The sequence below is a fragment of the Aotus nancymaae genome, unplaced genomic scaffold, assembly GCF_030222135.1.
Source record: "Aotus nancymaae isolate 86718 unplaced genomic scaffold, 86718_ANA_hifiasm-v0.15.2.pri h1tg000108l, whole genome shotgun sequence".
Lineage (NCBI taxonomy): Eukaryota > Metazoa > Chordata > Mammalia > Primates > Aotidae > Aotus > Aotus nancymaae.
Genome location: NW_026988523.1, coordinates 4,294,278 through 4,314,548, shown reverse-complemented (window position 1 = coordinate 4,314,548; position 20,271 = coordinate 4,294,278). Strand labels below are relative to the sequence as shown.

The following is a 20,271-nucleotide window of genomic DNA, read 5'->3' as shown; positions in this document are numbered from 1 at the left end:
AATGATTATCCAGAGAATTGCTGTAAGTGGGGAGGCGGTAATATAGCCTGACCCAGCTTCCAGGTTTGCTGGGTCCCTATATATTTTCTTAGCCTAGGTCCCTATATATTTTCTTTTTTCTCCTTTCCTTTTTCCTTCTTCCCTCCCCCTATTTTTATCTTCATGGAACATGACTTTCTAGGAACGAGACTTCCTAGCTATGTGAGACATGACTTTCTAGGAACAAGCCTTGCTAACAATGTGGGACATGACCTCCTAGGAATGAGCCTTCCTAAGGACGTGGGACCTGAACTTCTAGGAATAAAACATCCTAGCAATGAGAAACCAGCTTGAAAAAAGAAAGAAAAAGCAACCTGAGGCCAGGATCACATATTTCTTTTTTTCTTTTTTTGAGATGGAATCTCACTCTGGCCTAAGCTGGAGTGTGGAGTGCAGTGGCGCGATCTCGGCTCACTGCAACTTCTGCCTCCCAGGTTCAAGTGATTCTCCTGCCTCAGCCTCTCAAGTAGCTGGGATTACAGGCAATGCCACTGTGCCTGGCTATTTCTGTATTTTTAGTAGAGACGAGGGTTTTACCATGTTGACCAGGCTGGTCTCAAACTCCTGACCTCAGGTGATCCATCACCTCGGCCTCTCAAAGTGCTGGGATTACAGGCATAAACCACTACGCCTGGCCCCGTGTTCCTTTTAAAACACTTTTCTCCAAAAGATTTTAAAGAGAAAAGGGGGGAAATGCGAAAGAAAATTAAATTTTGGGACCCCAACACATTTAGTCAAAGGGGTAAAGCTAGGAGCTAGGTCACACAAACCTGCCTCCCCTTTTTAGTTCCTAAATAAGATGGCTACAAGATGAAAAGTGACATGCCTCCCCCATATTTTACCCACAAGGAAGTTTCTAGTGAGCTGTTAAAACTTCACCAGGGCGATGCAAATTGATAGCTTATCTTTATAAGTGCAGTCACCTCTGCATATCTGATTGTTCCTCTACCTCATTTTGTCTGTGTTATGTTATGTAAAATGCACATTCCTCACATTTTTCCTTTGCCCCTTTTGTTTATGTAACCTTATGTAAAAAAGTGAAGATTCAGTTACATGAAAATTGTGTATTTCTCAATATCCTGCTTTTTCCCTTTTAAATTTGGAGCCTTCAGAATCATCTTCGGAGAAAGGCGTAGACCTGTCTCCTGGGCACAACCTTCACTTTGGCAAATACATCTAACGTGATTGAAACTTGTCTCATCATTTCCCTCCTCTGACAACACTGTCATGTTTTTACAAACAATATGACAATGAACATCTTTATATAAATATCTTTGTACACATGACAATTTCTGTAGAATAGATTGTGAGATATGTAACTGTGTCAAAGGAGACATGCATTTAAAATTTTGGACAATACTGCCAAATTGCCCACAAATGCATTTAATAACATTTTCATTTCACAATGACCACTTTCCTCCTCTAATGTCCTGGAATACCTCCTTTGAGTCCTTTTATGTCTTGATTTTGTAGTACGGCTTTTGTAGAGGCACATTTTGTCAACGTGGACTCTGCTTCGCTGCCGACATTTATTAGCTCCTATTTTTTTTTTTTGAGATAGAGTTTTGCTCTTGTTGCCCAGGCTGGAGTGCAATGGCACAATCTCGGCTTACCGCAACGTCTGCCTCCTGGGTTCAAGCAATTTTTCTGCCTTAGCCTCCCAAGTAGCTGGGATTACAAGCATGAGCCTGTAATTTTGTATTTTTTTTTTTTTTTTTTTTTTTTTTTGAGACGGAGTTTCGCTGTTGTTACCCAGGCTGGAGTGCAATGGCGCGATCTCGGCTCACCGCAACCTCCGCCTCCTGGATTCAAGCAATTCTCCTGCCTCAGCCTCCCAAGTAGCTGGGACTACAGGCGTGCACCACTATGCCCAGCTAATTTTTGTATTTTTAGTAGAGACGGGGTTTCACCTTGTTGACCAGGATGGTCTGGATCTCTTGACCTCGTGATCCACCCGCCTCGGCCTCCCAAAGTGCTGGGATTATAGGCGTGAGCCACCGCGCCCGGCCCTGTAATTTTGTATTTTTAATAGAGCAAGAGTTTCTCAATGCTGCTCAGGCTGGTCTTGAACTCCCGACCTCAGGTGATCTGCCCACCTCAGCCTTCCAAAGTGCTGGGATTACATGTGTGAGCCACTGCGCCCAGCAATTAGCTCCTGTTTCTAACCTCAGATTGCACTCCTTCCTTCTCTGTTTACAGATCTGGCTATACTCCAATAAGAAGCATACTCTTTATAAAGGCTGCTTGCACAGAAATAAATGTCTGAAATTAAAAAAAAAAATGCATAGTTAAGTAGTGTAAGTTTTACTCTGTAGGAAAATTTGCTCAATAATAGAAGGTGATCTCATATTTTCCCTTTTAGCTTAAAATATTTAGGACCACTTTAAAATGTCTAATCAAGTTCTTTTTTTTTTGGCAGCAAAAGAATTAAATGCAGATTTTGTTCATTTTTAATCAAAGTGCTCTCAAGTTAGACTATTTTAAAATAATAATGTATTCTATCTCATGAGGGTCAGGACAACCCTAAATGGTGTTGTTTTTCTCATTTGTCTACAGTCCCCACATGAAACTTCCTAAATTGGGAAGCAGTGATTGAGACAGTGACACTGGGGTTAGGAGAACATGAGAAGCTCTTTATTTATTTATTTATTATTTTAATTTTTTTTAGAGGTGGTGTTTCACCATGTTGGCCAGGACAGTCTCGATCTCCCGACCTCATGATCCACCCACCTCGACCTCCGAAAGTGCTGGGATTACAGGCGTGAGCCACCACTCCCGGCCCAAGAAGCTCTTTATTTTTAATCTCCTCTTTGACTGCTTCTGAGAATGGCAGCACCCACAAATTATTCTGGAGAAAGCAAGGAGACAGGGGTAGAGGGACTAAATGGTGGTATGGTGACCAGGGAAGCCAGGGAGCAGTAACCTAGTCAGGAAATTAAATGGGTCTAAACTAGCCAGTGAGAAAGGAGGGTGGGTAAGGGACAGATGAGTCTGTGAGATATTAATAGTTACCTTTAGGTGAGTGCTCACCACATGCCAGGCACCAGGCTAAATGCTTTGCACGTATTATCTTCATTAATTCCCCCTACGGCAATGCCAAAGTGTTACTCCCGTATTTTACAGATAAAGGAGCTAAGCTAGAAGACATTAATTAACTAGCCCAAGGTTGTGCAGCAAAGTAGGATTCAACTCCGGCCACCTGACTCCACAGCCTATGTGTTTGCACTTGGTACCGCAGTGGTCTTTGCTCTGTGTTAGAGACATATGGGATAAGGCTCATAGACTGTTGGATAGGAGGTGTGACGGTCAGTGTCAAAGGTGATGTGTTTCAGTGGAAACATAACTATCGGTAAATAGTACTGCTATTCCTTGGAAGGGGTGTTAAAAGGTAATTTTCAAAAAAGGTAAAATTAGGATTCATACAAATATAAGATAGATACATGTTAGAGATTTTATTTCACTTGTTATTAAAAAGGAAATTGGTAAGATGTTACAATCAGTTCAAAAGAAACTTCAAAGAAAAGATACACATGTATAGATCAGGAATGTTGAAGCGAATGTGCAAATGGAGGGGAAACTAGCTTTTTGCACAGTGGGGAAGGGACACCAATTAGACTTCTGCTGGAAGTTATCTACGTGTCTATAGACAAGAATTGTTTTGCATTGCTATTATAAAATAGTTACCATAGAATAAAAATCAGATAACTCCATTAATATCCTTAATCTATGTGTAATTATTCATGGAAATTAATCATTTCCCTACAGAGGATAAGTATGATGACATCAGCAGTTAAGTAAGGGAACTGTTCGGGAAACTAACGAGGTTAATTTGGGGCATACTGCATTTGAGAAGCCTGTGACATACTGTGGTGTAAATGCCCTATGAGGAACTAGACCTATAACCTAGAAAAAATAAATCAGGCAATAAAACATACATCGTGCTTAGGTAACATAGTAATAATAGCTATCATTTGTTGAACATATACCTTGTACATATTTATGCTAAGTATTTCATGTGGATCACGCCATTTAGTCCTCATAACACCCTTATGAGGCAAAACAAATCCTCAGAAAATAACTTCTATAACTTCTATGTTATAGAAGGCAAAACTGTGGCTTAGGAAAAGTAAATGACTTGCTCAAGGTCACATAGCTAGTAAGTGGCAGAGCCCTCACTCCTAAGCACTGGGCTTGTTTCTCCAAGTATCTCCACATGATGGGTCATGTTGAAAGACCCAGAGCATTGGTACATGAGAAGATAGATAACTTAAGACGATACTATTAAGAGACATTAAAAAATAATTTCAGAAAATGTAAAATTACTCTGAGATGAAATGCCTCAGAAGCTCTTCTAATGTAAATAGTGTGCAAGAAACAGAGCAAGTAACATCAAAATGTTGTACATATTTCCTATTTTCCTAGATTTATGAGAATTCACTCAATTTTTTTTTTGAATGGAAAAAATGATACTTTTTTCAGTAGCGTGTATGGAATAATTTCTAGACTAGAAATGAGAAACATTTCTATCGAGTCTGTTCTAAAGTACGGTCTTAGAATAGGCCTAGCATAGCCATGGTCAGGAAAAAAAAGGGAGGGATAAACAGGGACAAAGATGCTTGTGGAGATTCAGACCCATGGATTCAGAAATTAAAGGTGTATATAAAGGAAAAGAGGAAATTCTAGGCATGGCATGACAGACTGACAGGCAGACAGGCCCACACACACTCACAGGGAGAGTAGGAAAGAGAGAGAGACCGAAAGATACATTCATGGAGTAACATTCTTGTAATACGACTTTTGCGATATCACTACTAAGGTTTCTGAAGTCATTTGAACATTGGAGGCTGTGAGCTTAAATGGTAAAGAGCCGGAGATGTATGTTCTGAAAACCCGTGTTCTGACTCAGCCACATTTTACCTGTTACCTGGGACAAATCAATTGACATCTACTTGTCTGAGTTTTCTTGTCAAATTGTGTATGTATTACAGTCGTCTTCCCAATCACATCATTATTGTGAGGATTAAGTGAGATAACAATTGGAATTTTATTAATTTTAAAATAGTATAAAACATGCAGCATTATTTCTGTAGTCTTTACATAACACGTGTTTTTTACTGGTACCACCACTAATGTTTGGCGCAGATTCAAAGGCAGCAGGGGAGGTTTCGTGTGTGTGTTTGTGTATGTTTATAGTGAAAGAAAGAGAAGGCTTCAGGTACTCTCATTGGTGGTTGCTGGCGTGGGGAAGATGGAGATGGGTTAACTAGAAACAAGACATCATATGGAACTGGTTTGGGAAACTTATTTGGTTTTTTTTTGGTCGCTCCTGAGTTGGAAGCAGGGGCGACAAGTAGAGAAGCTGGCACTCATTAACCAAGTCCTGACTGTTCTGAGCTAATTGCTGCAGGGGTTGTGGGTTAGAAATCTATTGCTGTAGATGGTCTGGTCATTGTCCATATGTATATTCAGTCTCCCCTACAGTAGACATGATTAGGTTCAGGTACCCGCTTGCGTCATGATTTGCCACTAGGGCCTGGGGAGTTTATCCTGCCCTATTTCACCTTGGGCACTAAACTTCCCCCCAGCCAGCTTCATGAGGAAAGTTAAAATATCAGCTTTGTTTCAATGGAGAGAAAAGCATTTTTAGGAGTAATCTAGATTGTATGCATTCAGGGAAATTCTTCACCATGAGTTTCTATGGTAAGAGTGAAATAGGTCACAAGGAAAAGTAAGAAATGGAACAATACTGAGGAGTTGGCAGAGCCAACCAAAGTTGGGGAGAAATGATCTGTATCTGTACTTGCCCTACAGAGCTCACTCTTTCCTGACTCCACAGTGTTTGACTCTTGTCCCTGCATCCAAATCATGGACCTCTCCGTGAGGCAGTTTACTCACAGGGTTTTCCATATAAGCCACGAGGTGAAGTGAAGCAAAGCCTTTCCTGGCTATGAGTCATATCTTCATCAGATATAACTGAGATAGGCTGGGTCTAGTTTTGTCAAAAACTGCTGCTTTTGACATGTTTGCTTTTGTTCCTCTTTTTCTTTCCTTTTTTTCCTCTCCCTGCTTTCTCTCTATTAAAGGTTTCTTGGCTGTGCTCTTTATCTAACAAATTCCAGTTGAATTTAGTTGGTTCTCACTGACTCTTTAAAGGGAGGCAGCTCCATTTGTCTCTTATAGCAGGGCTGTGAAGCAGGATTTGAGCAGGTGGGTTTTTTCCTTTGGCTGCTGGAGGCTGGCTCTAAGAGCCCATCGAAGTGATGGTTTTGTGTGGAATCTGATCTGGGTCTTTGGGAGGCCAGCTGGAGTACCAGCTTTGTCATAAAGAGTGTTCTGGAGGAATGAGCAGTTCCAGGCAGGTACAGTCCTTTGGGAAACTCTCAACCTAACTCATTGGACCCCCTATCCTTTTATGGGCTTTATTCATAGGCTCCCCATCTTCTTCTCTCTTTTCCCAACCTTTAATAAGAGAACAAAAAACCACTTGAAACAATCAATTTCTAGGTTTCTTTTTTGCTTTTAATAAGCCAATACTATAAGAGCACCATTTCAGCACAACACAATCTTTTGTGAAGTAAGGGGTTTTAGTTGAGATCTATGAAAATAGTTTACATGGGAAAGAGGTATGGTGGCTCAGAGTGCTGTCAAGAACAGCTTTCTTTCTTTCTTTCTTTCTTTTTTTTTTTTGAGATGGAGTTTCGCTCTTGTTACCCAGCCTGGAGTGCAATGGTGTGATCTCAGCTCACCGCAACCTCCGCCTCCTGGGTTCAGGCAATTCTCCTGCCTCAGCCTCCTGAGTAGCTGGGATTACAGGCACGCGCCACCATGCCCAGCTAATTTTTTGTATTTTTAGTAGAGACTGGGTTTCACCATGTTGACCAGGATGGTCTCGATCTTTTGACCTCGTGATCCACCTGCTTTGGCCTCCCAAAGTGCTGGGAATACAGGCATGAGCCACCGCACCCGGCCCGAAGAACAGCTTTGTTTCTAAAATGAACCTGTAACTTTCCAACAACCTTCAAATGCACAGAAATCTTAGTTACCATTCTCTAGCATTAGACATAAGTGGAGCTGGGAGAGGCTCAGGAATACCAGTGGTAGCCCTGGGGCCAGCCAGGGAAGCGACAGGGTGGCCTTCACTTTTCGGATATGGTTTATAACTGTGAAGGCAGTATTGCCATAAGAGAGGAATTGGAGCACTGTAAATCTACTCTGTGCATCTGCCATTTAGGAAATCTTTTACTCATAGGAAAATCAGAAAAATAGCCACAAGCAAAGCCAGAAAGCTGAAGAGTTTAAGAAAACTTTCAAAGGGAGATGGAGACTCTTGTACAATTCGAGCTTTGGTGACCTTGAATGTTCGGTCCCACTGGGTCATGATGGCATTTCTGGCTCCTTCCCATTTTCCTGGGCCAGTCAAGCGGAACTGGTATGGTGAGCATGGGCCGAAGAAGATGGTCAGAGCCAGGTGTGGATCCGTTAGGAGCATAGAGAACAGGTTGGGTTTTGCATTGATATAGGTCAGGAGTTCATCTATGTATGTGATATAATCTGCTTGTAAAGCCTTGCAATAGCACAAGCCAAACCTTTATAAAAGGAAGATTGGGGGAAAAGGTGAAGACAAAAAAAATTAATAATGATAATCTTAGAACAAGTAAAAGTACCCAAAGCAAACAAATACTGCTGTAGAATTTGGGATGGTTTCTGCATTTTCCCCTTTATTTCCCTAGCTATCTAATGGTCTCCTTCTGTTTCTTAAATCAAGATGTGTCTTTTCAAAAGAAACTTTATACGTATGGGTTTCAATGGGTGCTCTGAATGCTCATAGTACATCTTAGTTCTTTTGTAAAATAATTAGCAATTTCTAGAAGAAAATATATTTTAAAATTTCTAAATCTTTATAAAATTCCATTATTCAGTAACAATACATCCAGTGATTTGTATAATGTGAAAAGCCACAAAAATCCATAGGGCAAAATTCCCTGAAATGCTGATTAATCAATCTTTTCTTTCTTTCTTTCTTTCTTCTTTCTTTCTGAGACAGGGCCTTGCTCTATCACCCAGGCTGGAGTGCAGTGGCATGATCATAGCTGACTGCAACCTTGAACTCCTCAGCTCAAGTGATCCTCCTGGCTCAGCCTCCTGAATAGGTGGGACTACAGGCATGTGCCACCATGCCTGGATAACTTTTTTTTTTTTTTTGGTAGGGATGGGGACTTGCTATGTTGTCCAGGCTGGTCTCAAAGTCCTGAGCTCAAGTGATCCTCCCGCCTTAGCCTCCCAAAGTGCTGGGATTACAGGCATGAGCCACTGCACCTGGCCCCCAAAATTGTTTGCTGGCCTGTGTGACAAGAAGATTTACATTATATAAGTTATAATTAGTTATCTATTACACTGGAGTTCCATAATGAAGATCAAATCATATCCCAGGTTGAGGATAAAGAAGAAACATCTAAAATGCTATTATTGTTTTGGAGTTTGATACTTTGACAAGGATAGATCAACCCTTGAAGTTTGGGAATATGTATGAATAAGAGAGTCATAATAATTTCCTTAGATGCAATGATTTTAAAACTTGCTGGTTTTTTTCCCCCACAGAACCTTTAATTCAAGTGAAAATTTATATAAAACCCAGAAATAGATGAACAGATAAAACAATAAAGTGGATACAATCAGAAATGTTTTGGTTGGATTGAGAGTGAAAGGGGAGGGCCAAGGCTCTTTACTTTGCTGGCCATCAGCCTTCCATTATCTGTGGCCTTGAGTGGTAGCCACAGAGCACAGCACGAGTGAAAACCTTTCCCATAGAGAAGTGGTCAACAAACTTTATTCTGAAAAAGGCCAGACAGTTAATGCCTTAGGCTTTGAGAGCTGCATTATGGTTTCTATCTCAACTGCTAAACAACTTTGGTGCTGTAACACAAAAACAGCCATTGACAGTACGTAAATGAATAAACATGGCTGTGTTCTAATAAAATTTTATTTATGGCCAATATGGTTTCCATTTCATATACTTTTTCACATATCACAAAATCTTATTTTTCTTCTTCTTCCTTTTTCCCAGCCAATTGAAAATAAAAAGCAAAAGCAACAATCTGAATAAAAACAATAGAGCTGATAAAGACCTGTTCAATGAATGAATGAGCAGACACTTCTAGTGTCAGAGTAAATAGGTACTATTGCTTGCCTGCTAATTATGGATAAGGTATGGAATAATGTACCTGGTATATTAGGGTTAATATGTAGTACTTGGCTTGGAATAAAAACTCTATGTGATGCTAGAAAACCATTAGCTGAAGTGATGACTTTGGGGACACTAAAAGTTCTGTTTTTTTTGTTTTTTTTTTTGAGACAGAGTCTCACTCTATCACCAGTCTGGAGTGCAGTGGCACAATCCCAGCTCACTGCAACTTCCATTTTCCAGTTTCAAGCAATTCTCCTGCCTCAGCCTCCCAAGTAGCTGGGACAACAAGCATGCACCACTACGCCCGGCTAATTTTTTTGTACTTTTAGTAGAGATGGGGTTTCACCATGTTGGCCAGGATGGTCTAGGAAAATTCTAAATTCCCCTTTCCCTTCTCTTCTTAAATAGGCTCTCCTAGCATTTTTCTTCTAAGTCTCAGATGACTCCTTTTTTCTCCAATGTAACTTCCATCTCTCTGCTATTGTTTTTACCAATTTCAATTATAATTAAAAAAGGGTGCATAAACACTTAACTTACCAACCGGGCTTGTTTTCTTTTCTTGCATTAACTTCCTCTATCATGACACTTGGTGATGGTAACTTATTTACACCTGTAGGATTAAAAAAAAAAATCCAAAAATGCAATTTAAGTTTAGGTCTAGCTGTTGACTTATAGATAAAGATGCTTTACTACAGCCCTCCTTTCATGTCTAGTACTGGCTACTCATTGATCCTTCTGGCAAAAATGTTAGCAGCCTGACATGACTGTTTGTATGCTCCTGGTAATAATGCCATCAGCTGAAAAGATAAACATCTGATCATCTCACTAGTTATTTGATATGGCAGAATCTTACAACTAGTTTGGCTGAATTTTGTCACTCAGTTGCTTGTGTTTAAAAATTTTGATTGAAGCAGTTGATTCAGTCAACTGACAGAACTGTTAACTGTCACTTTGTTTCAGTCAAAATAATAGGTAGCTGGGTACAGGGTGCCCGTCTGTAGTCTCAGCTACTCAGGAGGCTGAGGTGGGAGGATTGCTTAAGACCAGGAGTTTCAGGCTGCAGTAATCTATGATCATGCCTATGAATAGCCACCACACACGAGTCTGGTCAACATAGTGAGACCCTGTCTCTTAAAAAGAAAAAAGAAAAAAAAGTGGTAGACATAGATACAGCCTATATTTTTGACCCCTCATATACCATTTATGCTGGTAAATCATTATGACAGTATAATGCAGCAAACAATGGAATGCATCCTGCTTTTAAAGATTCTGTTGTTTTAAATAGGAGCTGGATAATAGTCTGAATATTTCCAGTATGTAGAATCATGGCAGCCGGGCGCGGTGGCTCACGCCTGTAATCCCAGCACTTTGGGAGGCCGAGGCGGGTGGATCACGAGGTCAAGAGATCGAGACCATCCTGGTCAACATGGTGAAACCCCGTCTCTACTAAAAATACAAAAAATTAGCTGGGCATGGTGGCGCATGCCTGTAATCCCAGCTACTCAGGAGGCTGAGGCAGGAGAATTGCTTGAACCCAGGAGGCGGAGGTTGCGGTGAGCCGAGATCGCGCCATTGCACTCCAGACTGGGTAACAAGAGCGAGACTCCATCTCAAAAAAAAAAAAAAGAATCATGGCAAACCAAAAACACATGCCCTGCTATTTCTTACACTTACCTTTCAGGACTCGAACAGCCCACCGAGCTTGTGTTTCTCCTGTGGGTATCATGGAACCCAAGGGTTTGATGAGGCCAATAATGGCTAGGGTTGACTTTTGCAGATGTGCAGGGAAGATATACTTGTATAGCGAGGCCTGGCCATCTTCAACTTTCACTACAGATTCATCAAGGAACGGGAAAGCAAATGTGTATCCAGTGGCAAAGACAATGATATCAATAGGCTCCTCCTTTGAAGTGTTGTTAAATATGACAGAGTTTTCCTTTACCTCTTTTATGCTTGGCCTGATGAACACTTTCCCAGTGATAATACGGCCTGGTAGCTCATCATTTAGCACAAACTCTTTCAGCTGAGTCCTAAACAAAAAACATGGATAGGGAAGAGACCTGTCTGTGAACAATGCTGTCAGCTCTCTCTTCTCCTTACCTTCCTCTGTCATTCTGGGGCTCTCTCCTTGGTTGGACAAGAATTGCTGCACGTCTTGGGAGACGTTACTTCAGTGGAAGGGGATTCATGAACATTCGAGAAGGATTATAAAATATGCTTGCCATTTACTAGAGTTTGGAAGCCTGAGGAGGAAGCCAGCACCTTCTCTAGCTTCTGTTTCTCTTGCTGATTTTCAGCATTTATCTATCAGTGTCAATCTAGAGAGGGCTGAGAGCTGAAGGGCTACAAGGGAAACCAAGGACTTCTAGATTTGTTGAGAACTTCTGAAAGATCTATTCTCTTTTCCTAGGAAGCAGTTGTGTACGGGAAACATGCATGTATTTTAAAGAAACAAGGGCAGAATCATGTTTTTCTGGCTCTACCTTTGGAATCATGAGACAAACACCTGGTGAGTTGATCTTGTATAAGCTGAGCCATTTTTGGAGCCAAGGTCAATCTTGCTTGACAAAGGGAAGAAGCCTCTGCCATTAGAGAGATGGTGAGGAAGGAGACCCAGGCATCTGGGATTCCCTTCCCGCTCTGTCATCCACAGTGCATCTCAACAGAACAGAGAGCAGGCCAGCTGGTACCTCCTGAATCTCCTTCCTGTAGGTGGCAGGCTTGGTCTTGGGGAAACTACTGGTCAAAAACTATTTGCATTTCAATGGGAGAAGCCCAGAAGCAGGTGTAACCAGTCAATACACCTGGACCCAGCTTCCCAGGGGCTCAGAAACTCTCTCATCATCCTTGGGGAGGCATCAGCCCGTGACTGCCCCCCAGAAGTTTCTCGCTTGCATGCTGCCCCCATATGCTGATAACCTTCTATTGTGACACCCCACAGCAGTCAGGTGTGCAAGCAGATGCCTTACTTCAGCACCTGGAAGACTGTGGGTATAAAGTGTCTAAAAAGAAAGCCCAGATTTGCCAAAAAGCAAATGCAATATCTGAGGCTCATCATCCGAAAGCAGAGAGAAAGCAAGCCGCTTTGCAACCTGCCAGAACCTGAGACTAAAAGGCAGGTGAGAGAGCTGCTGGGAGCTGTGGGTTTTGTAAATTGTGGACTTCCAGACTTGGCAGTACTGGACAAACCCTTACACAAAGTGACAAAGGGTAGGGAAGACTAGAAACCCTTTGAATAGGGCAGAAACTAAAAGCAAAACTTCTGTCAGCCTTGGCTTTGGGGCTAGCCAATTTAACAAAGCCTTTTCATGCTGTATAGGTCAAAAAAAAAAAAAAAAATAGAAATGGCAATTAAAGATTCTAGCTTCAACTCTGGGAAGAATTTAAATATCAAAGCACCCCACACAGTGGTGACTCTAATGAACATCAAAAGACCTCATTGGTAGGCCTGCCAAATACCTGGGCCTGCTAAAGTAAAAATCTCTGCATTGCCATTGAGGTCTGCAACACCTTAAACCCTGACACTTTGCTCCCGATGTTAGAGGGCCCGGTTGAACACAACTGTGTTGAAGTCTTGAGCTCAGTCTATTCCAGCAGGCCTGATCTTCGGGATCAGCCATGGACAGTAGTAGACTGGGAGTTGTATGTGGATGGGGGCAGTTTTATTAATCCACGAGGAGAAAGGTGTGCAGGCTATGCAGTGGCAATTCTGGACATTGTAATTGAAGCCAAGTCACTGCCGCAAAGCACCTCGGCTCAGAAGACTGAACTCATGGCTCTGACTTGAGCCCTAGAGCTAAGTAAGAATAAGGTTGTAAATACACTGATTTGCGATATGCCTTTCTGACTCTCCAAGTACATAGAGCACTGTACAAAGAAAAAGGCCCATGAAGTGACCCTTGTGCTGCTTCGAGATCTTATCCCTAGGTTTGGACTGCCACTGTGCATCGGATCAGACAACGGACCAGCATTTGTGGCGGATTTAGTCTGGAAAAACAGCAATAGCCTTGGGTATTACTTTAAAAACTGCACACTGCCTATTGCCCTCGGAGTTCCGGAAAAGTGGAAAAAAATAGACCGGACCATCAAAAATAGCTTAGGGAAAGTGTATCAGGAAACAAGATCAGAGTGAGTGCAGGCACTTCCCTTGGTGTTATTCAAAATTAGATGTACCCCCTTTAAAAAAAGAGGATATTCCCCTATGAAGTCTTATATCATAGGCCCCCTCCCTGCTCCGGGCACTACCAGGAACTCCTCGGGAGTGTGGAGAGATTGAGTTAGGATGCTAGTTATTAGCTCTAGGGAGAATTGCTCAGGAGACTTGAACCTGAATAAATAACAAGTGTCCTGTAAGCCTTTTTCTCCCCAGTTCACCCTTTCTCACGAGGTGATCATGTGTGGATAAAGGATGGGAGTACAGGCCCTCTAAAGCCACAATGGAAAGGACCTCAGACCTGATCCTGACCACTCCCACAGCCGTGAAGGTAGAGGGAATCCCAGCCTGAATCCACCACAGCCATGTAAAAACTAGCAGCAGCTGAGACTTGGACCAAGGCAAGGACTGCAGAATCACCTTAAAAAGGACAACAAGCCTTGCTCCAGCCACATCCCAGAAGCTGGCTATTCCACCCACAGCCGAAGCATGAGGAAATTCATCGTGGGACTTGTTCTTCTTGATATTTGGACTTGTACAGTAGGAACATTAATTTTAAAGAATACCCTCAGTATGTACACCAGGTATGACATAAAAGTTACTGCCATTCTTTTGTTCTACAGTTCTTATAAATGTACAGGGACACAGAAGGGAACCTGTTTATATAATGGTACTCAGTATAAGGTGTGTAATCCGGGAGATGGACAGGTAGCTGTGTCATAGACATCATTAAGCCTCTTTCTTCCTATTGTCTGTTAAGATGAGTGAGCTGTTAGGGTATCCAGTCTACTCCGCTAGGGAGAAAAACCTAAAAATAAGAGAATGCACAGATGATGAGTGGCCACTGGAGAGAACTATTGAGTATTATGGGCCGGCCACATGGGTGGAGGATGGCTCATGGGAATACTGGACTTCTATTTTGGAAATACAATAAAACTGGCAAAGCTCTGTCCCTTTTAGTCCAACAAGAAACTCAAATGAGGAATGCAATTTATCAGAACCAGCTGGCCCTAGATTATCTGCTAGCAGTTGAAAGAAGAGTCTGTGAAAAATTCAAACTAAGCAACTGTTGCCTACATATAACCGACCAGGGTCATGCAGTTAAGAATATAACCAAACTAGCACACATGCCTGTGCAGGTATGGCATAAATTCAATGCTAAGTCCTTGTTTAAAGGTTGGTCCTCAGCCTTGAGAGGATTAAAAACCTTCATCATCAGTGTACTAACAATAATGGGTGTTTGTTGACTATTCCCCTGCTTCCCCCCTTGTTCCTTTAAATGGCTGAGAAATACTTTACTGCTGTAATAGACCAGAAAAATGATATCACAAGTATATTATATAAAACATTATCAATCAGTTTCTTCAGAGGATCTAAAAGTAAGAATAAGAGTGAGACCTCTCACTAATGTTATAGAGTGGTGAGGGTCTCAAAGTGGGGGGTGAGGAAGGAGGCCCAGGCATCTGGGATTCCCTCCCCCCTCTGTCATCCACTGTGCATCTCAATAGAAGAGAAAGCAGGCCCGCTGGTGCCTCCTGAATCTCCTTCCTGTAGGTGGCAGGCTTGGTCTTGGGGAAACTCTCTGGAAGACACTGTTTTTACTTAAAACAAGATCAAACCTGAAACCTTTTCACATGTGAGTCCTAAAACTATAAACCAAAGTTTTCATATGTGATTCCTGAAGCTGTAAACCGAAACCCTTTCATATGTGATTTCTAAGGCTGTAAACCTAAGATTCTTCCATGAGTAATATCTAAAGTATAAGCCTGTCTATATAAAGGCAGAAGCTTCCTTTGTTAGATGAGCTGAGTTTGGACAAATTATTCTTCAGCTCCCGGCTGTAATAAACCCTTTCCTTCCCCATTCGGTATTCGGGAGCTCTGTTTCTCTCGGCCGCTCCTGCTACAATGGTGAGGGGCAACTAAAGGATTCAGTTTTTCCCACACAGTGAAACTAGGCAAGTGTGTTTCTTTTGTCAACAAAATCGTAGACAAATCATTCTCTTTTGGTTGCTATATAGCTGAGGCTCAAGTAACTTGCCAAGGTCACAGGTTCACTTACTATTCAATGAGCTTGGGTAAATGGCTAAATTTTGCTATTTCAGTTTCTCCATAATAAAAGGATTATTATAATAATACTTAATATTATTATTAAGTATTAAGTATTAAGTATGACAAGTATTAAGTATTACTTGTCAGTGTTGCTGACAAGGTGAAATACATAATTTCACTTTCTGAGCACTTAAGAACAGTTATTATCAAGCAACTTTGTATCGAGTGTTCCAACACATTCAGCCATGTTACCGTGGTACTGCCTGGCTTGTACCGACTGCTGGAAAGGCAGAGGCTCCTTCTTCCTAAAAGCCCTTGGCAGTCACATTATATTTACCTGTCATCTGGCATTAAGCCATAATTTGCATGATTGAGCCAGTTGTTTATCTTTCGTGCCATCAACCAAGTCACAATTGGAGTTGGGAGAGAATTTCTCAACATGTTCTGAAATCGTGTCGTGAACACCATGTCCCATGGGTAGCCTGAGTCAAAGATTCGGCTGATCACCCATGCCCCTCCGGTGGTGCTGAGGAACACCTGGAAGCAATTAAAGACATCCTTTCATTTGACATTGTGAACAGGGTTGGCTGGTTCTGCCAGAGATTCAAGTGTCATGAATGGAAAGGCACTGAAAAGTCTGCCACTTTCAAAATACATCCCTGACAAGATAGTCTTGGTTCGTCTAACTTCTATTTTAAAGTCAATCCTTTTGAATTAGGATTCGGAGTATCTGGAGTGTTAAAATGCCTTAAGACATATTATTGAATACTTATTATCTGCCAGCCTGTAGCAAACAGTAGGGACCTTAAAGTCTATGTAAGAAAACAATGATTGCTACCTTGTGTGCTCACTGTAATTGTAGGCAGTAAGAACGGGGCATGGCAGTATCAAAGCTGTCTACAGAGTTTCAATGCAAACCATTGGCTTATGACAGTAAAATTCAGTACTACAATTACTTTTGGTGTTTGTTCTTTTTAACATTGGCTGATTGAATTTACCAGTTGACTGAGTTCATGAAGCTAATAGTTTTAGTACTTACACAATAAGTAGTTACCTGTACAATTGTTTACAAAGTAAACAATTAGTTAAGCAATCTGTTACTTTGCTGCTACAAAACAGCTGATTTAACGATTGTTTCTTCCCCCACCAAACTAGGGCATGATCACTGAGGACCCAGTGTGAGAGTTTGTGTTATATATTTTCTTTGGCCTCATAATGGAGCTGAATATACAACACTGGAAATGCAGTGGCAAGAACTACAGATACATCAGTGGTTCTGACATGAGGCATTTTACACTAAACCTATCTCTCTATATCATGATGCAGAATTGAATGCAACATTTTGCTAGATACGAATTATCTTCTAAGTTACGGGGAGTTTCTTTGTTAATATATAAATGATAAGATGTAAGTCAAAGCATGTTTTCTGATTGAAGACATTTCTGAACAATTAGAGAAACAGAAATAATAATATGCACATGTGGTGGTCACAGTGGATGGGCCTTTGTTAATATTTGTTTCAGGGCCTCCTTTCTCTTCCTTTAGGGTAATGCCACCTAATTGCTAAGTTTCAGTCAATCAATCAATCAGTCAGTCAATGGACCAGGCATAGTGGCTCATGTCTATAATCCCAGTACTTTGGGCAAAGGCTGAGGCGGGTGGCTCACTTGAGGCCAGGAGTTTGAGACTAGCCTGGCCAGCATGGCAAAAACCTGTTTCTATAAAAACAAACAACAAACAAAACCAAAATACAATCTTTCAATGAATAAATCAATCATTGAGTCTTTTTTTGAAGGTCTGGAAAAGGGCTATCAATGTTACACACTCCCAACCTTTTTTCTTGACAGCTGTTTTCACTTCTAAAATTATTGGTTTAATTATTTACACTTATTTATTTGGCATCTGTTTTTCCCACAACTATAAGCTCCATGACTGTGGGTATCTTGATTTTGTTGTTGTGTTTGCCAGTGTATCTCCAGAACCTGGCACAATGTTTGGCACATCAGAAGCCAGCAACTAGTATATATTAGTTAGCTGAATGGCCTTCAATGAGTTTCCAGCATAGGTGAAAAGAAGATACATATGATAAAAGGTAACTTGCAATATTAAAAATTTAAAAGTGATGACTGAGGGGTGCAAATTACCCCTCAGAATCTTATTGAAACATCACATATTGCATAAATTCTGAATAGGGATCGATCACTTCATGTTGGAGTGAGATATCTGAGAATGTACAGGTAGATTGTAATAGAAGAGGAAGGGGCTCTGGAGAAGAGAGTGGTAGCGTGAGCAAAGGGGAACTGAGGACACAGGAGCTGGAAAGTGCGACGGTTGATTATGGTACAGGAAACAGAAGTTAAAATTAAAATGGCAGATTTGGACCAGATTATAGAAAACTCTATGATGCAGAGCTACTACATCTGCAATTTATTTTTTTCAGGTAAAGAGAGTAATTAGAGGTTTTTTAAGCATGAGAGTGCTAGAACAAGAGAAGACTTTTCTGAGGATTTGTTTTGTTGGTAGTTGGGGTCTAGATGGCTTGTTGCGGGTGGGGGTGACCTGTGGGTAGGGGTACAAGGCAAAAATAAAATGCAGAGCAAAACCCTTGAGAAGCCCGGAAGACCTGGAAGTAGGAGGTAGAAGAGGATAGTCGGGAATGTAGGCTTTGAGTCAAAGAGACTTGGGTTTGAGAACTGGCTCTGCCACCTGCTAGTGATTAGATTTTAGGCAGGTTCTTCAGCTTCTCTAAGCCTGGTTTCCTCATGTGTGTCAAGGATACTAACAGTACCTATGTCAGTGGCTTGTTTTGATGATTGGTTAAAGTAATAGAGTAAAAATGCATTTAGTGCAGTACCTGCCACAAAGTAATCCTAATAAATATTAACTATTTCTGCAATTATTATTAGGAGGACAATGCAATAGCCTCAGTGTGAGGTGGTATGGACCTGATGAGGGTGTTGGTAATAAATAAGGAGAGGAAGGGGCAAATGGGAAATAGTAGCAGGAAAAAGTTGGTAGAACTTTCTGAATTATGGGACTGAGTAGAGAAGAAATATGTCCCGTAGCTCTTGTTGGATGACTGACCAAAAAAAAAAAAAAAAAAAGTAAAAAGAAGTCAGAGAAGTTGGTTTTGGGAGGAAAGGTGAACAATCGGAATTCATAGTAAAATCTGTGAGCATTCAGAAAAAATTAAATTCTTTAGCAATCTGTCGTGTGTGTGTGAGGCATTTTATTCCTTTGACATTTATCATGGTGTCAAACACCATTTGCTTGAGGCATGCATCTTAAGACACAGCTCTTCACCCAGTAACATCAGGAATGGTACCTTTTTCGCCAGGTGGCTGGCCTCCACAGCAATGTCTGTGCCAGAATTTCCCATTCCAATCACAAGGACTCTCTTGTCCTTAAATATATCAGGATGCTTATATTGCCGGCTGTGAAAGTACTGGCCTTTAAAAGCATTAATACCTATAGAAAATAAAAGAGAAGTGAAATAGAGAATTTATAGGATCAGTGAATGAAACAAATATTTTTCAGTTGATAACATTCTTTTGACAGATAGTTTTGGTCATTTTTACGAGTATTCTCAAGTTTGAGAAAATCTGAAATATGAATACATGACTCTATAAGACATTGGCAGGTAATTATTTAATGGGGGTTATTACTCTATCTCACTAGATTGGTCTCCAGTTTTACTTACTAGATAATTAACTACTAAGCTGAAATACTGTGACATAAAGACATATCAAGCAAAAGTATAAGAGGTCATTATCATTTTAAGGTTGATAAAAGTCAACAGGATATTATATTCTATTTATTCATACTTGATTTTTATAAACTTTTCATAAGCAAGGAGCAAGGTCAAAGAAGCTTAAAGGAAGTGTGAATCAGTATCTCTTTTCAGAAAAGGTTTTTTTTTTTAATGTCTGTTATGTGCCTGGAGCTGTGCTAGATAGTATGGGGGGAATAAGATAAAATGTTGTCCCTATTCACAAAGTTTCATGTGAGTTGGGGAAGTTCACTGATAGTTCACCTTGGTGACTGACTGTAACTCAAGCTAAGTTTGCTGGGTTGGCTAGAGTTGGCTCAGAGAAAAAGGAATTATGTCGGTTACACCAGGATTCAATCTACTGGGTTAACTCAATAGGGTATCTTAGGCAATGATGCTGAATCTTATTGAAACATCACATGAATGGAGAATGTTTGAAAATACTCTTTTTTTTTTAACAGCAATAACTTAAGCAGGAAATACTCTTAAGACCACATGACATAATCAGAAGTAATCTGTGCTGAACAAAGAACTTCATTTTTCCTAAAAAAAAAAGGTGATAAGATCTCTAGATTCTCAGGGGAAAAAACATATATACTTGTGGGAAGTAGCCTTACAAGGCCTGGTGGCTCTTTAGCTCACCTTGAATCAGTAGAAATCAAACACGAATCCAAGTTAAAACCTAATCACAACACAGAACATTTGGTATTTAGCAAGGATGCAACCAAATTCCAATATTTACTCAGCACAGGAACCCAATATGGATCAGAGAACTGGTGAGAAGGGAGAGCTGGAAAAGCCTAAGTAGAAACATAGAATTATCTCTGAATTTCATGTTATTTTAGATTCTCTTTGGATAGGTTTTTTTTGGGAGGCGGGGGTCGCAAATGGACAAAAATGAGACTGTGGCTGTATCTTAACAGACTAATACTTTCTCTTACAGGAAGACACAGTAAGAACTTACATTAGGTAAATGTGGCTGTGTTAGTAAGTAGCAGAATGTCTTATCTAAGAAAAAAAAATTATAAAAAAGAAAAAAGGTAAATATCAGAATGTATATATGTGCATGATAAAA

The 20,271-nt window shown here is 40.7% G+C and overlaps 1 protein-coding gene across 2 annotated transcripts in view; it reads right to left on the bottom strand.

The window, feature by feature from the left end:
* Window positions 1–3,467: 3,467 nt before the first annotated feature.
* FMO1 (flavin containing dimethylaniline monoxygenase 1) overlaps window positions 3,468–20,271 on the bottom strand; it is a 35,994-nt gene continuing 19,190 nt past the window's right edge. For both annotated transcript variants that reach the window (XM_064370883.1, XM_012444707.3), the window contains 5 exons: window positions 18,753–18,895; window positions 15,765–15,964; window positions 10,898–11,253; window positions 9,761–9,833; window positions 3,468–7,625 (listed from right to left, as the gene is read on the bottom strand). In XM_064370883.1, the coding sequence (XP_064226953.1) occupies window positions 7,283–7,625; window positions 9,761–9,833; window positions 10,898–11,253; window positions 15,765–15,964; window positions 18,753–18,895 (1,115 nt within the window). In that variant the 3' untranslated portion in view covers window positions 3,468–7,282. The remainder of the gene's footprint in view (window positions 7,626–9,760; window positions 9,834–10,897; window positions 11,254–15,764; window positions 15,965–18,752; window positions 18,896–20,271) is intronic.